An 18,321-nucleotide genomic window follows, 5' to 3' on the forward strand; every position below is an offset into this window, starting at 1 on the left:
CACTGCTATGTACAATGTATGTATTAGTATTCTAGAGGGAGAATAAGAGTTTTTTCATCCTATAAAATTACTAAAAAATAATAATGAAAAACACTTGATAATGAAAAAAAGTCATTTTTTAATGTGTTTTTTAAAAAATAATGAACATCACAAATCAGCAAATAACATGGATATATTTGGTGTTCCTGTAATCGTAACGATCCGCAGAACACAGCGATCAGATTATTTACGGGGATGGGTAAATGGTGCAAACAAATGCCATGATTGATATTTTTTTTCTATTAAGCCCATAAAAAAATATAATAAAACTGTAATGCTGAGGCCATGTTCACACAGTGTAAATGCCGCGTTCTTTTTGCTGCAGGTGTCCGCACCACATAATGCAATAACAATCTCCTCTGATTATTGTGTGTTTGTTGCATTTCTTTTATGCGCTTTTGGGGCAGATATGAAGCAGAGTTTTAATGCTTTTTTTAAATAGTGCAGAAAAGCTTTCATTCTGTGCTTAAAAATGCAACGGTGTTTTTTTTTTCACGTGTTTTTCTTCAGAAGAAGCCTATAGAGAGAAAATGCACCAAAATCGCAGAGTTCAGCAGCGTCTTCAGACCACAGAGAGCGGAGATTTCATGGAATCACATCCACTTTGCTTCGAAATTTAGACTTTATTCTCATGTAGTATAAATGTTGCATATTTTCTGCTGCTTTTTTGCACAAAAATTCTGCTGTTTAACTGTCCTAGTGGATGTGATTTCATGAAAACTGCGCCCACTGTGCGCCCAAGGACGCTTCTGAACTGTGCGGTTCTGGTGCTTTTTTTTCTCTAGAGCAGGGATGGGCAATTAATGTTCCTGAGGGGCCACATGAGAGACAGTGACTGTTAGGGAGGGCCGAACCAATAGGCTGAAATTAATTCTGCTCAATATTAATATTAACATAAGAATTCTAATTATATTATTAATGAAAATATTAATATTAATTGTATCACTTAATATTGATCAGAATTAAGTGTGCTGACATCCCCCTGTATACAGCATGAGCCCCACACAGCCTCTCTATATACAGCATGAGCCCCATACAGCATGAGCCCCACACAGCCTGCCCAGTGTCCAGCATGAGAGCCTCCCCCAATGTCCAGCATGAGAGCCTCCCCCAGTGTCCAGCATGAGAGCCTCCCCCAGTGTCCAGCATGAGAGCCTCCCCCAGTGTCCAGCATGAGAGCCTCCCCCAGTGTCCAGCATGAGAGCCTCCCCCAGTGTCCAGCATGAGAGCCTCCCCCAGTGTCCAGCATGAGAGCCTTCCCAGTGTCCAGCATGAGAGCCTCCCCCAGTGTCCAGCATGAGAGCCTCCCCAGTGTCCAGCATGAGAGCCTCCCCCAGTGTCCAGCATGACAGCCTCCCCAGTGTCTAGCATGAGAGCCTCCCCAGTGTCCAGCATGAGAGCCTCCCCCAGTGTCCAGCATGAGAGCCTCCCCCAGTGTCCAGCATGAGATCCTCCCCCAGTGTCCAGCATGAGAGCCTTCCCAGTGTCCAGCATGAGAGCCTTCCCAGTGTCCAGCATGAGAGCCTCCCCAGTGTCCAGCATGAGAGCCTCCCCCAGTGTCCAGCATGAGAGCCTTCCCAGTGTCCAGCATGAGAGCCTCCCCAGTGTCCAGCATGAGAGCCTCCCCCAGTGTCCAGCATGAGAGCCTCCCCCAGTGTCCAGCATGACAGCCTCCCCAGTGTCTAGCATGAGAGCCTCCCCAGTGTCCAGCATGAGAGCTCCCCAGTGTCCAGCATGAGATCCTTCCCAGTGTCCAGCATGAGATCCTTCCCAGTGTCCAGCATGACAGCCTCCCCAGTGTCCAGCATGAGCGCTTCCCCAGTGTCCAGCATGAGAGCCTCCCTCCAGTGTCCAGCATGAGAACCTCCCTCCAGTGTCCAGCATGAGAGCCTCCCTCCAGTGTCCAGCATGAGAGCCTCCCTCCAGTGTCCAGCATGAGAGCCCCTCCAGTGTCCAGCATGAGAGCCCCTCCAGTGTCCAGCATGAGAGCCCCAGTCCAGCCAAAGATCCCATACACATAAAGACCACCACATACTTACCTCGCTCCCGTTCCCCCAGCGCTCTGCCTATGCCGAGTCTGCTGGTCTACGATACACTGACTCTCCGCAGTGTGCAGCTGATGCGATGATATGATGTCATCGCGTCAGCTGTTTCTCACACTGATTGGTCGAAGAGGGGGGCTGTGGCCCCTCCTCCACCAATGCATTCACCATGGATGGAGACAGCGGTGACGGCATGCGGGCGGGAAGGGCACAGTGTGGCCCGTGGGCTGCACTTTGCCCAGGTCTGCTCTAGAGGCTTCTAGATGGAGCCTAAAAAACACATGTAAAAATGCAGTTACTTTATTAAGTGCAGAATCAAAACTTTTCTGTACTATAAAAAACACAATAAAAATGCGGTTTCACATCTGCACCAAAAACGCATTAAATAAGGGGGAGAAGATTGTTATTGTGTAGTTTGGTGCGAACATCTGCAGAAAACAAAAAACACAGTATTTCTGCAACGTGTGAACATGGCCTTACAGACACAAAAAAGTCTGTCATATAGTGACTAGGGTTGAGCGAGTATGTTCTGTCCGTGTATGCTCGGGCCGAGCTCCGAGTATTTATAGCTGCTCGGTGATATGGTTGAATCGCTCCCGTGTGCATGATTTGCGACTGTTTGACAGCTTTATTACATGTGAGGAATGTGTAAGAAATAGACATTCCTCACATGTAAAAAAGCAGTCAATCAGTTGCAAATCATGCACACGGGAGCGATTTAACCTCATCACCGAGCAGCTGTAAATACTCGGAGCTCGGCCCGAACATACTCGGCAAAAGGGTTAATAGAACATACTCGCTCAACACTAATAGTGACGCTTCATAAAGATGAGAAAGTTCTGCTGGCTCTGACTGTGAATGAATGAACAAAAATTAAATCCACAGGTCCGAACTAGAGATGAGCAGGACGCACAGGTGACGTCACTCCAACGCAGGCTAATTAAAAAACACACCAGGGACATTTGAAGGTAAGAGGTTCACGGCCTCCAGTCAAGATGCCCGGTATCACTGATCTGGACGCTGGACCGGAGTCCTGTAATTCCATTCCCTCATCTCTAGTCCCAACTGTCCCGAATACAGCGAACAGACCTGGATTTTGGTCTACGCCCTGCAGTCTAGGGCGTCTGCTGAATGTCAATCACTACCACCGCCCCTCTGACATCTCATTCTGCCGGGGAGAAAGAAATGGTAAATGGGCGTGGATTTGGGTGTGGCCAAAATTTGATGACGTACGCTATGATCTGTCCCTCTTTCTGTTCTTCAAAAGTTGGGCTGCTATGTTCTGCCCCATACATTGCGTACATCGGCCCGTGCAGTTTTCAGTTGATTGTGGGGGTGTTGGGCCCACCTGATCTCACATTGGGAAAGGTCATGAATTGTTTAATCTTTCACAGCCACATTAATTATTCAGTAAACTTTTTGGTCACTTGTGCCAGTTTTATTATTTTATTACTGAAGGCTATGTGCCCACGATCCAGATGTAGCAGTGCTTTGGACGCGGCACGCGGCATATTTTTGCTGCGTCCAAAACGCTGCGTTTTATTGAACACAGGTAAATCCACATGTGTTCACTGAACCATGCGGATTTACTGCATTCAATACATTCTAGTGGTCAAATTTCTGTAGCGGAGACTAGCGACTCCGCAAATTCTCCGCAAGAGAATTTGACATGCTGCGGTCCGGAAGGATGTGTCGTATGTCAGTTTTCTCAGGTGCACATGATACATAGTGGACATGGGATTTCTAGAAATCCCATCCACTATGCTGTAACATCTGGCCGCTACGGGTTTGATGCTACATAAACACACAGCGTCAAAACCCAAAGCGGCTCCTGATCGTGGGCGCATACCCTAAGGGTGCTTTGCGTTTTGTGTTCCCGTCGGGGAATATGTCCTAAAATTCCCCGCAAAACGGCGTCCGGATGTATGCTGTGACGGGGGCCATAACAATGGTGACAGCACAGTGAACGTGAGCTCTGCCGTGCACTTTTTTTGGGAGTGTACACCCACAGGGCAGACACTCAGACGTAGGCTGCTGCGTGTGAATGTCTACCTCCTGTGGGTGTACACTCCCGAAACATTCACTCTGCAGTCACCATTGTGGTCTGTGACCCTCCGTCACAGCATACATCCGGACCCCGTTTTGCGGGGAATTTTAGGACATATGCCCCGACGGGGACATAGAAAGCTATGTGAAGCATCCTAAATGGGCTCTGTGATATTATGAAAATACTTTGAAAATCTTGTCAGCTTTTTTTTAATTTTTTTGCAATTAGATTAGCTTCCACAGAAACATTGGCAGGGAAAAAGTTACTGGTCTTGAAAAATAAACCGAAGTTAAAAAATAAGTAGAAGCCTTGGGAGGCAGGGGAAGTAATACAACTGGTTATGGGTGGACCCAAGTAAAGCTTTCGCTGCGGTAGCCAACATTTTAAGCCAGTTGCCGCTGACTACATAATGACAAATGTAACGGCTTCCAGGCAGGTTACAACTGCAGGTCAACTAACGACCACTTCCGGTCTGCGGTGCGAGAAGTTCACTCACTACACAGGACTACAGATCCCGGCATGCATTGCTGTGGATGGAGCGGCGGCCAGTGATGACGTACATCATTGAGCCACGGCCTAGGCCTTTGCTGTTATTTGCTGTGTAACGTCTAGAGGCCGGGCTTAGCAGGGGGACTACCGGGAAAAGAAAGGAAGATAGCGGCAGAATGGAGTACCTGATCGGCATCCGGGGCTGCGACTATGTGCTGGTGGCGGCAGATACTGTGTGCGCCAACAGCATCATCCAGATGAAGCACGGTGAGTGCGAGGAGCCGGTGTACCGGGGCTATGGCAGAAATGGCCTGTCCCCGGCCAGACACCGGAGTGTATCTGACCCTGATGACATGAGGGTTTCCCGGGGTGCAGCGTACTAGGGGCCGCTCTCCAGGACGCCTCAGGCCCGCAGCGCCCTGTGCTGCTTCTATGGCTGCACTTGTATTAGAGCTTTGGTGGTAGGTTGTTGTTGGCACGTCCCATCATAGAGGCTAACTCATGCCATGTGTCTGCCCATGTGCCAAGGGGACTTCTTTCTGCATATGTAGGTGGTGCGGTATAATGGACCACCCTAGGCAGAGAGTGCCCACCACACACCTTCCTAGCCTCTCTCTTCATCCACCCCCAATAGACATGTCCTCTGTTCACACCAATGGAGAGGGGTAGGCCACTGTCACACCTCTGGTGGCCGCTCATCTACCCTGCGAATGCCCAGTCCTCCTTTCCAGAGACATCCGCTGGTGAAGTGTTGGGAGGCCTTGATACCTGGCTCATCTTTTGCATTTTTCCCCTTCTAGAGGAAAGGAATTAATAATTAGGGAACTCGTAAAGATTTCACCAGAGTCGATGCATATTTATTCACAAGATCAGGTAGTCAGCCCCCTCAGTGATCTGGGGTCATGGGATGGGAGGGTGAGAACCCCCTCCTACCTGATGGCATCCCAGCTTGGCAACCATAGTGCGACATCATCATTGTGGCGTGATGCCCATGTGACATTGTTCCAAGCTGGCTAGTCAAAAGAAGAGCTTGGCGGTAGGAGGCTGTTCTCAGGTCCGCTGTCTAGTGGTCACATATTACTGACTGGGCCATTGGACCAGCTCCTGCAAATGGATATGCACCAACTCCAGCTTTCAGTAATATTTTCTAAAAACAAGCTTTTAGGCTGTGGGCACTTCCGGAGCCATCACAGTCATGCCAAGTAATGGTTCGCCGGCGCAATACATGACCTGGCCTGTATAAATGCCGGTTCATGGCTGGTGTCGCCATTGTGCTCTGACAAGCATAGAGACAGTGTAAAATAAATAATTTTAAAAAATGACACGTGGTCCACCCCTTATTTTTAATAACAAGCCAAGGGAAGGCAGACATCTAATGGATGCCTCATTTCTGAAGGCTGGTCTTATTATCCTGGGAAAGGGCCAATATCCATGGACCTTCCCAGCCTATTATCAGCTTTCCGCTTTGCCTTTGCTGGTTATTAAAATTGGGGGGAACCCAAAAAAAATGAAATGGGATCCTTTGTTTTTAATAACCTGTTAAGCAGAGCAGACAGCTGGGGGCTGATCTTAATAGGCTGGGAAGGTTTATGGGTATTGGCCCTTTCCCAGCCTAATAAAATCAGCTGTCTGCCACACGAGAAATGGCACATCAATTAGATGCCTCAACTCTTCCCAATTGCCCTGGTATGGTGGCAATCAGGGTAATAGTTTTTGGGGTTGATGTCAGCTGGCATTCAAGCCCATGGGTTAGTAATGGAGAGGCATCTATTAAACACCCCATTACCAAGCCTGTATTTAAAAATAAACAGACACAGGAAAAAAAGTTTATTTGAATAAAGACTCCCCCACACACTCCCTGGTTTACCCATTTATTTTTAAAAAATAATCACAGCCGCTCTGATATACTCCATTGTGCTTCCCACGACTTCCAGCGATTCTCTCCTGCAACCTATGAATCATCTTTCTAAGAGCGACACTTCATAGGTTACTCGAGGTCATGTCTCACGTGCGATGACGTCAGTAATGTCATCGTCCGTGATGCATGACCGCGAGTAAACTATGAAGCGTCGTTTTCATAACGGCGATTCATAGGTTTCAATAGAGATCGCTGGAAGTCTTGGGAAGCACAATGGATTACGTCGGAGCGGCTGTGATTATTTTTTTATTAACCGGTACTGTAAACTACACATGCAAGGCACTGCTTCGCTCCTTTGCTTGGACGAAGATTATTTTTTTATTCTATGTTTTAAGTAACTTCCCTATCCACATTGGTTTGCAGTTGTCCTGCTCTTGCCCCCATTTTGCTTCCTTTCGCAGCCCCCTAGCCCTGAGTATGACCATTTTAAAGGAGTGAAGTTCAGGTCTCCATTGACTTCTATTGTGGACTGGGTCAAGTTCTTGTACCTGAACTGTACTTTGGACTGAAGTTCAGCTGAACTCAAACAGCCATGGGTCTGCTCATCCCTAGTTATAGTATATACTTCTGTAAGGTCTTGGAAACTGTGGCTGTATCCACATATTGGGGATGTGGATTATGTACACAACCATTAGCGCCAATTTTGTCAGAGCTTGTAGTGTCCTAAGCTGGCCAAACACGTTAGTTAGCGTTCAGACTGGTTATCTCTCCCACCCCTTGTACACATGCAGGTGGTCTGTAGGAAGGAGGGCGGACTCTGCTGTCAGACGTCTGTGTCCCTGTGCCTGATTCTGATCTCCCCACAGCAGCTTGGTTCCCCCAAATGATCAGGTCGCCCTGCTGTAATCATCGGGCTCGGCTGGTATAGATATAGCATGCATTGCCGCTTGAGTGTTTTCATGTAGGACTAGATAAAAACACACATACATAAATGCTGATTTTGGCTCCATCTTTCTGCTTTTTCACATGTAAATGCTATTGAAAACCCCAATCTCAATAGGAGTGTTTTCACATTGAGGATTTCATATACTACTGACATAAGAAAAAAAAGAAATGTCTAGACTACATCCTGCATTGTTTTCTTGGGGGTTTTCTTTGTATTTCTATTAAAAAAAAAAAAAAAGAATAGTATATCTTGGTCAGCAGTGCTTACGGATACATGTGGTGTATGCGCGGACTGCTTTCCTGGCACATCCACTGAACATATGCTCCAAATGCGCTAATAATCTCATGTATATGAGTTGTATTCTCATCAGTGCCGGCGGTGGCACCTGACTACCAGGTGAAGTGATGGCCGTGTGGTGTGGGGAGGGCGCAGTGCAGAGGCCCACCTTGTGGCCGGAGCAGGGACTCGCTGTGTAAATCCGTCACATCATGGTGTTCGTGTGAGTGGCAGAGAAATGAAAGTGAAAGAATCTGGAAGTGATCCTGGCTTCCTGCCATTCCTTCACAGCCGTCATCTGAAAAATCCCCAAACGTCCCCTCCTATCTACATACTCCTTTTTATTGTGTGCCTCTATTTGTATGTATAGACTAACGTCAGCCGTCCATGCACCTCGCTGTATACCCCGAAATTCTGCCATGGATGCATCGCACTGTATCTGTACACTCGTAGCGGTATATATGTGTGTTGGGTTAATAAGTAACTAATACTTTTCCTCTAACAGATGTAGACAAAATGTTCAAGATGAGTGAGAAGATCCTCCTGCTGTGTGTGGGGGAGGCTGGCGACACCGTGCAGTTTGCAGAATACATTCAGAAGAATGTCCAGCTATACAAAATGAGGAACGGTAAGTTGTGATGGTGAATAATGAATTTTGGTCAATGATGTGACACATTTTACTGAGCCACATTGTATGAGTGCAGCTAAAATTCATACAACTCCTAGTCCCTACTGCCCGACATGTAAAGTAAGGGTAGCCGGCCCGAGGCTAGCATGGTTCATAGTAGCAATCGTGATGGCCATAGGTGACGTTCGTTAATGGGTTTGAGCAGTTTATGTAGATGACCCTATACCATTGTCATATACAGAAATTATTCCCTAAAGCTACTATAGTGGATTTGTATTTGGGAAACTCCTCCTGTTAAACACGGCTAGCTCAACGTGCAATCACTGGAGAGGTTTTCCTTCGACTGCCACCAGAGTACTGGTGGAGTAAAATGGAAAAACTTATTAAGAAGCCTAGGACTGTCAATACATTTGTTATATTTTTGCCTGTCTGTGCTCCAGAAAAAAATCCATCAGATAACAGGTGGCCCAAGCCCCCTTCTACCAAGTCTCACCTACCTTTTAAAAAGTTGCAAAATTTTGTATCAAGCTTTGCAAATTATTCCCTACAAAAAACTCTTAATTTTTTTTTAACAAGTTATAAAGTTGTTACCCTTCACAGGATAGGTAATACCTTGCTGATTGCTAGGAATATGACTGCTGAGACCCCCATTGGTCCTGAGAGCTGAATGGAGTGGCAGCTGATCACGGCACCACTGCTCCTTTCATTGTCTGTTGGGCTAGCGGAGAGAGCGCCAAGTACAGCGCTCATCACTCCCCAGTAATCTTGTAGACTATGAATGCAGTGGAGGTGCGTATGCTCCATTCATTGTCTATCGGGCTGGCGGAGAAAGCAGACTCTTCAAGATGGGACTCTGCAGAGCCATGTTCTCTGGATCACTGGGGGTTGTATATAAGAAGTTTATAACTTTTGTTTCTGTTACCCCTTTCATAAATCTCCCCCATTGTTTGTTAATGAGGCAGAATCAGTCACATAAATTTTTTTTTTTTTTTCTGTTTTTTAGGCTATGAATTGTCTCCCTCAGCAGCTGCAAACTTCACACGTAGAAACCTAGCTGACTATCTGAGAAGTAGGGTGAGTTATTAAATGTTTTATGACATGCCTCAGTGTCTCCGTAGATTCTAAAATTGGGAAATGTTTTAAAGCTGCCACAAATCCTTGTTAGTATGTAAGTACGCCCATATATTATAACTTAATTTCCTAGGTTCCGATATGACTGGAGCCTAATGAGTGTGCTGTCGGTGTATGTAGTGAGTAGTTGCTGGGCACACTGTACTCTTCTCTATTCTGTATAAGAACAGCGTGCCTCTTATGCCCTCTCCCCAGTGTTATCTTGCTACAGTGAAATGTTATTGTGGTGCTCTCATGACCCCGTGAAACAGATGGTGCAGGTGAAGCTGTGATTTTTAAATATCCTGTCTCCCAAGTGCTGAAATCCATTTGCTACACACACCGAAAGTTAATATCGCTAACGAGGGTAATTGAACACGCGTTTTGGCAAACACATTTAGTAGGATGTGACATGGTGCCACGTTCTATCTCCTCTCCTTTATTCATAGTCAGGGCCACCCTCCCCCTGTCCCCATAGAAGACCTGCTTTGCCCTGCGCTCTCCACGATGCCCACTCTCACCCCACCTGCTCCAGATGGGCAACTCAGTAGGGGGACACTGGCAGAGGCAGATGTGTTTGCATGCCGGAGATGCAGGTCTTTGCCACTGCAGATGGTGATGCCTGGGAGGGAGTGGGGTGTGTAAACTATTGTTGGAGATCACATATTGTTCATGGTTCCTGCTGTTAAGTCTATCCAGCCGCTGACACAGCACAATGTAGCTGCTACAGCACAGAGATCTCGCCTCCTCTGTACACAAGTATTTCACCCCATCATTCGCAGATAAGCATATAGTTTAATCGAAGCAACGGGATAATGTAACTGGGCCGCTGAAATGATCCTGCCTTTGTATAAGCCTGGTTGAAATTTGGGCAGCTGCTTTTCCTTTGGCGTCTCAACATTTGGCGCAAGTGGTATCTGCTCAAAAATGTCTTTGTCCCTTTGCACTCGTCTGCCATTTTTTAAATATTTTGGGGCACTTGGTAAACAGGGCAAAACCATCGCCACATGACATTTAGTATGTGTGCTAGAAAGCTGGTGTACATAGTAGCTGAAAACGACACCAGCTCATGGCTGCCGTAGATTTAGATTTCTAGTGCACCCTTAGGCCAAAGATGATCCAAGTGTACGAAGAGGCTCCACACCGACCTCCTGCAGGCGTATGGTTTAAGACGGTGTATGAAACAGTGTGAGATATTTCTAAGTTTTGTTTCTGGACATCATCTTGCATAGAGGAGTATGGCAGTAATGCCCACACAATACGCTGTGTTACAGCTCCTTCTTTGTACCTTCTCATGGAGCTCGGCTCTAGCCCCTACCACAAATATCTCTAAACCAATGCTGACACAGTTGCAGGATCACAGGTGTAAATTCCCCAGCCCCTACGTCTCCGTGGGGGATCTGAGACTGTGACAGCGTTGCTATCTCGCTCCTCAGCAGAGACGTGCTAAGCAGCGAGTACCCGCTGAGCGCAGAGGAATCATAGGATCAGCAGAATACGCCGGAGTTCAGACTTATTTCAGGTGTAATAAAGTTCAGAGCTCCTTAAATAAGCAGTGTACGATGGGAGTGATTGTTTAATTATTGGCCGCACTTATCTGCATAATTATGTAAGGCACAAGGAGTGGGAATGAACACATTTGTCAAGGTTCTTTTCTATAACATGTGACGTTGCACAAAATGTAATTTAATGATGGGTATAGCAGTGGGCAGAGAAATGGGCACTTTGTTTTTTAATGCCGTCACGTTTGGTGCTTGCTGCATGCAGCTTCCTTATGGTTGTCAGTGACAGACGCTCTTCTCCACCAATGACCCCAGTGGTCATAGCAGTACTGAAATTCTGGGCAGGCTGTTGACACTAGCCTAAAGCTGGCCATACACTTCATTCGGTAGGTGCCTATCTTCTGATATCTCTATACACATGAGTGATCGGCTTGGCCAAGCTATCATGTGCCTTTAATGGGGAGATAAAGGAAAGTCCTTACAGTGACTCCTCCATCTACCCTGAAGAAAAGAGGATCGGGCATTCCTCCTGCCTGTTTCTTCTCTCCCCCGGCGTCATGTATCGGGGAAGCGCCTGGAGGGCCCCCTGTATACATCAGATGGTCGTCTGGTCCTGCTGACTTTAATCCAAGGCTAGGGATTTATGAATACATGTCACATTGTGACATTACATTTAATGATTTTCTATATTGTCGCATAGTTTCCAAATGAGTTTTGTTTTTTGATCGCTGTTCTCAAGTCGCATGCAACTTACTTGCCATAGACTTCAATGCAAGTGACCTGCGATTGCTACTTTCATGACTTCTTTGCAATTTCTCCACTTTTATTTTTACAACAAAATCAGAGCTGTAAAAAGTTAGACAAGTTGCAGAGATGTTTTTTTCTGAGCAACACTTCTCACCGTGTAGCTGCAGCATAATATATATGGAGGCCTAAAGAATATGGTTGAGCGAGTATGTTCTGTCCGAGTATGCTCGGGCCGAGCTCCGAGTATTTACAGCTGCTCGGTGATATGGTTGAATCGCTCCCGTGTGCATGATTTGCAACTGTTTGACAGCTTTATTACATGTGAGGAATGTCTATTTCTTACAATTTCCTCACATGTAATAAAACTGTCAAACAGTTGCAAATCATGCACACGGGAGCGATTCAACCATATCACCGAGCAGCTATAAATACTCGGAAGCTCGGCCCGAGCATACTCGCCGAAAGGGTTAATAGAACATGCTCGCTCAACACTACTAAAGAACTATATTATTCAGTTGCCTTTTAAGGCCGCCATACACATTACGTGGCTGTCGACCAGGAACCATCTTAGCCGGCTTTCCCATATACAGAACCGCTTGTTATTTCGAGCCCTCGTGTGCTTTCTATATGAAAGCCAGTGGCAGACATTTCTGGCGGGGGCTTATCTTTGGGGGTATGATCGGGAGTCTGAAATCTTACATGACCGATTGACATCTCCCGCAACAATCCGTTGTCCGGGCCTCCTATACACATTAAGCTGTCGTCCGAACCCATCGCTGTCAGTGTGTTTAGCTGACATTAGTCTGTGTATGGGGGGGCTTTAGGTCAGGTTTTATATAACTGATAAGCCCCTGACTTTTAATTTAGCATGATTTATGGAACGTGTTTATTTTCTAATAATGATATGCCATGTATTTTTTTGCATTGCCTCTACTCTATCTTCATATGCAGAAAACACCCTGAAACGCGATGCATTTTACATTGTATTAGCAATGAGGCGGGATGTGCCAACTTCTGAGCTGGGTTGACTATGGTTATTGTGACTCTGCGCCCGCCCTTGTGTCGCTCGCCCTGCGCTCGCTGCCTGCTGTGCTGGTTTCTTCCTGTTCTCTCTTTCCCCGCCTTTGTTACTGTTACTTTGCCTTCCGCCAGATGTCTCACCACTGTCAATCACCACCCCTGTGCCGTCTCACCGTACGGCATGTCTTGGTGTCTCTTGTCACCACCTCACCCCTGGAGCTGAGAAGTCTGTGGAATTTCACGCTCTGCTAAATCCCAAATGCAGCTCATTGTTTTAGAGAAAATAATGGGATTCGGAGGCTTGTTTATATTGTTTTCTCATTGTCGGGGTGATTTCCAGAGGTCTATTAAACATGGCCTGCTTCTCCCTGGTTTGGAGAATTTATTCCCAGTGATTGACGACTGCATTGGCCTGATGTGTACATCACAATAAGATTAGAAGAACTGCAGTTTTTCAGCCGAACCCAGAAGTGCGTAAAGGAAAGTTGCCTTCTTTGTCCACTTTAGATCCACTTGACATTTTTCTGAAAACTTTGAGTGAAATCCCCTTTATCACATCTACAGCAGCTCTTTAGATAGATGTACAGTACAGACCAAAAGTTTGGACACACCTCCTCATTTAAAGATTTTTCTGTATTTTTATGACTATGAAAATTGTACATTCACACTGAAGGCGTCAAAACTATGAATTAACACATGTGGAATTATATACTTAACAAAAAAGTGTGAAACAACTGAAAATATGTCTTATATTCTAGGTTCTTCAAAGTAGCCACCTTTTGCTTTGATGACTGCTTTGCACACTCTTGGCATTCTCTTGATGAGCTTCAAGAGGTAGTCACCGGAAATGGTTTTCACTTCACAGGTGTGCCCTGTCAGGTTTAATAAGTGGCATTTCTTGCCTTATAAATGGGGTTGGGACCATCAGTTGTGTTGTGCAGAAGTCTGGTGGATACACAGCTGATAGTCCTACTGAATAGACTGTTAGCTGCTTTTTCTTGCCATAATACAAATTCTAACAGTCTATTCAGTAGGACTATCAGCTGTGTATCCACCAGACTTCTGCACAACACAACTGATGGTCCCAACCCCATTTATAAGGCAAGAAATCCCACTTATTAAACCTGACAGGGCACACCTGTGAAGTGAAAACCATTTCCGGTGACTACCTCTTGAAGCTCATCAAGAGAATGCCAAGAGTGTGCAAAGCAGTCATCAAAGCAAAAGGTGGCTACTTTGAAGAACCTAGAATATAAGACATATTTTCAGTTGTTTCACACTTTTTTGTTAAGTATATAATTCCACATGTGTTAATTCATAGTTTTGATGCCTTCAGTGTGAATGTACAATTTTCATAGTCATGAAAATACAGAAATCTCTTTAAATGAGAAGGTGTGTCCAAACTTTTGATCTGTACTGTATGTTCTTGGGTTAGCGTCTGCAGGGATCAGGGCAGCTACCAGTAATGTAAAAAAAATAGGTGGTAAGCAGCTCTAGTGTTAGGAAAGCAAGTGCTTCGGGATTATTGGTTATTAGTGAATTTTTCTATCAAATCTGCCCTGATACGTTCCTGTACGGATGACACAGAATGCTTCATTGTCTTACTAGCTAGGTTTGCCATTCAGGAGTCTGAGAACACAACTTTCCCAAAAAACCCTGCAACAATGAAAATTTGTTACTGGGAATATTGAGCTTGTGTGTCTGTCCACTTCCTTCCGAGCGGCATTGAAATTTTTTTTTGTTTGAGGGGGGAAAATCTTCCATAATTGATATCCAATCAATAAAAAGTTTCTTAAGGGGTCAGCAACCTATTGCTCAACTCTTTGTGGTTTAGAATGGGTGAAACTCAGACAGTTCATCCCTTGTGCCCGAGCGTGTCAGGAGGAAGTCTGACATGGTAACTGGCACAGATGTATTGGCTTAATTAAAACTGCCTCACACCCTTTTATTTATGCTTGAGCTTCTCACACATGCAGAAAACTGGCATCTCGAGAGTCGCACAAACCTTTAGCGAGACATCTCCTGCACCGCTCTTTAAACACTGAGAGATTCCCCCTCCTCCCTATTCCTCCTCCTGTTAATTGTGACTGCTTCTCGGATGTGTAGGCATAAATAAATGTTAGAGCGGCTAATTAAATTAAAGTATCTGGGGAGCAGTGGCTATAACTGCACACAATCCATGGCTGGCCTGGCTACTGGGGGCATCTACCAACACTCGGAGCCTGGTATTGTCAGCTCTCTCAGATTCATGTTCTTGTTTCACATTCTTTTAGTTTGACCATTTCATGGGTTTATTTGATAAGTTGTGCCATATATTTTAGTGTGTAACCTAGTATTACTTTAGCTAAAATAAATAGACTGTCTTCATTGGTTTGGCAGACCTGGCCTGTTCATCCGTTACATGGCTGACCCTCGTTCCCTGCCGCCTTGGCAGACCTGGCCTGTTCATCCGTTACATGGCTGACCCTCGTTCCCTGATGCTCTGGCAGACCTGGCCTGTTCATCCGTTACATGGCTGACCCTCGTTCCCTGATGCTCTGGCAGAGCTGGCCTGTTCATCCGTTACATGGCTGACCCTTGTTCCCTGCCGCTCTGGCAGAGCTGGCCTGTTCATCTGTTACATGGCTGACCCTCGTTCCCTGACGCTCTGGCAGAGCTGGCCTGTTCATCCGTTACATGGCTGACCCTCGTTCCCTGATGCTCTGGCATAGCTGGCCTGTTCATCCGTTACATGGCTGACCCTCGTTCCCTGCCGCTCTGGCAGACCTGGCCTGTTCATCCGTTACATGGCTGACCCTCGTTCCCTGATGCTCTGGCAGACCTGGCCTGTTCATCCGTTACATGGCTGACCCTCGTTCCCTGATGCTCTGGCAGACCTGGCCTGTTGATCCGTTACGTGGCTGACCCTCGTTCCCTGATGCTCTGGCATAGCTGGCCTGTTCATCCGTTACGTGGCTGAGCCTCGTTCCCTGATGCTCTGGCAGAGCTGGCCTGTTCATCCGTTACGTGGCTGAGCCTCGTTCTCTGGCAGACCTGGCCTGTTCATCAGTTACATGGAGGACTCTCACTCTGACCTGTTTGACCTATTCTTCATTTGCATGGATGGACATCTATTTGGTTGATAACAGCCAAGTTAAAGGATGTACTTTCACTGCAGATGTTTTTTTTAAAATTACTCAGCTGAAAGGTTGGTAAATTAACCAATGCGCACCTGTTGAAACCCTTGCAGCTCCAGAGCAAAAGCTCCTCTGGAGCGGTGATGTCACATACAATGTGTGCACAACTATTAGGTAATTTGTATTTTTGATGATTATTAGTTTAATATTGAACAACTACAGTGCTGTTGGTCAGTCCAAAAGGTTTAAGAAGCACTCCTCCCATCAATATGTTTATCCTCTTAATATATTGCAATCCTCTATAATATAATCGGCTAAGCGTGTCTCTGTCTGAATCCTTTATAGATTGCTCATGCATGACGCGCAGTCTGGGCTCCAGACAGAAGCAGGCATCCAGCCGTTACAGGTAAGAGGAGTGTGTATGGCGCCGGATATCACGGTATGCATAGACACTGAACACATACCGCGATCTCCGGCGCCATACTTACCTGACCGGGAGGAGCGTTGCCGCGGTGCCTCTCTTCGCCGGAGACCGGGGCAGGAGTGACGTGTTGGATCGGCGCATAGCGCTATCCGGCGCCATTTTACTGAAGACACATTTGCCGTGTGTCTTCAGCAAAATGGCGCCGGACAGCGCGGTGCTCCGGCGCCGTACTCCTCCGGCAGAACAGGACACAGAAACACTGGAGCACAGAGAAGAAAGGTGAATATAACTGTTTATTTTTTTGTATGTGTGTACAGCGTGAAAGGGATGAGGGGTGCCACGCAGACCAGGATTGGGGGGGTGAGGGGTGCCACGCAGACCAGGATTGGGGGGGTGAGGGGTGCCATGCAGACCAGGATTGGGGGGTGAGGGCAGCACATACGTGCCAGCACATGGGAGACCATATACCAATAAAAAATGCTCGCCACCCGGGCGAAGAACGGGTTCAATAGCTAGTTGTATATTGCACTGTGTACTTACAATTGCACATTTTGCCCTTCTATCCAATTAAAGGAAACCTGACAGGCCCACTATGCCTTCAAATCACTGGCATTTGTATATTTCTGTATAAATTCCCTGCCTAACAATCCCTTTATACTGTTTGACACGTTAACAGATCTTTAGAAAAGGTAGCTTTTAAAGTTAATTTAATTTTTAATATGTAAGGAACCTGTCACCACTTTTGTCATATAACAACTAAAACTATGACCTTATTCAGCGCCTGTGCTGCATTCCATAAATGCTTATATAACACCCTGACTCCCCCTGTATACCCCCCAAAAACCATGTTAAGTTCTCCCTCGCTGTATGGAAATCTGGTCGGTCCGGTCCGATGGGCGAGGTTTCGAGCCTTTCCATCCCTCCCCCCGGCTGCTGCTCGCCATCCTCCTTCTTTAATTGACGTGGGTGACGCCTCGCTGACGTGGGTAAAATCTTGCGCTGGTAGAGCAGTAGGGCAAAGCATAGTGCACAGGCATGAGCTGCAATTTCTGTGCGCAGGCGCAAGATTTCGCCCGGCAATGTGGATGACGTGAGGCGTCAGCCACGTCGATTAAAGAAGGCGGATGGTGATAGTTTTAGCTGTTCTATGACTAAGTTGGTGACAGGTTCCTTTTAACCTTTCACTAGTTGATAGGGTGTTGGTTTCCGCAGACTAGTCGTCCCACTCAGCATGTTAGCACGCCCTTGCCAGTGTCATCGCCAGCTCTCTGCAAAACTCGTGCATGTGGGCGACTTTCTTACCCGTCATTGCGCCTCTGAAGCAGGTGTACGCTTCCCGGCTTCAGAAACACCCTGCGCATGACCGGAAGCAAAGAATCCTGATCTACGGCTCCTCTGACATCAGCCCTCTTCTCTGCCTTCAGACATGTGTATAGGGGCCCCACAAATCATGTTATCAAGCTCACAGGGGCGTAATACCATGCTGTGTGGGACAACTATTCCGGGGAAACCAAGGTCCCATCGACTAGTCAAAAGGTTAATTTGCTTATTAAAACAGACTTTAGAAATACTTTTTCTAAAGATCTGTTGTTAAACACTATAAAGGGCTTGTTAGGCAGGGAATTTATAAAGACATATACAAATGCTGGTCACTTGTGGGGCAAGGAGGACCTGTCAGGTTCCCTTTAAGTCTCTCTTCCATTAGGTCTATGATATCCTGATTAAAAACAGACCAGCTGTTTTCTAAGCTCCATGTAGAAAGAGGAAGTTTCTTTTGGTTGCATGAGTCATCACCTCAAAAGTCCCTGGTGGGGGGGGGTGCAACAGCTGGGTCAGGAGTTGAATGAGGGGATGACTCATGCAAGGGAAAAGAAACTTCCTGTCTCTACATAGTAAAGAGAAGAAATAACTGGGTAGAAAGGCAAAATGAGCAATTGTAAGTCCACAGTACTATATAATGTGATTGCAAAATATTAAGAGAATAAAAACTTTGATCGGAGTGCTTCTTTGTGCACATAATTGGGCAACTATTAATGTGCAGAATTAATATGCGACTAAATGAAAAACGTACATTTTT

The 18,321-nt window shown here is 46.2% G+C and overlaps 1 protein-coding gene across 1 annotated transcript in view; it reads left to right on the top strand.

Moving 5' to 3' along the window:
• The first annotated feature begins 4,625 nt into the window (after window positions 1–4,625).
• The window catches only part of PSMB2 (proteasome 20S subunit beta 2), a 28,242-nt gene continuing 14,546 nt past the window's right edge, over window positions 4,626–18,321 (top strand). Inside the window, exons 1-3 of the mRNA XM_073665942.1 lie at window positions 4,626–4,884; window positions 8,203–8,325; window positions 9,329–9,399. Coding sequence (XP_073522043.1) covers window positions 4,794–4,884; window positions 8,203–8,325; window positions 9,329–9,399 — 285 coding nt within the window. The 5' untranslated portion in view covers window positions 4,626–4,793. The remainder of the gene's footprint in view (window positions 4,885–8,202; window positions 8,326–9,328; window positions 9,400–18,321) is intronic.

The sequence above is a fragment of the Phyllobates terribilis genome, unplaced genomic scaffold (genome assembly GCF_046119375.1).
Source record: "Phyllobates terribilis strain yellow unplaced genomic scaffold, ASM4611937v1 Scaffold_2__4_contigs__length_985480577, whole genome shotgun sequence".
Lineage (NCBI taxonomy): Eukaryota > Metazoa > Chordata > Amphibia > Anura > Dendrobatidae > Phyllobates > Phyllobates terribilis.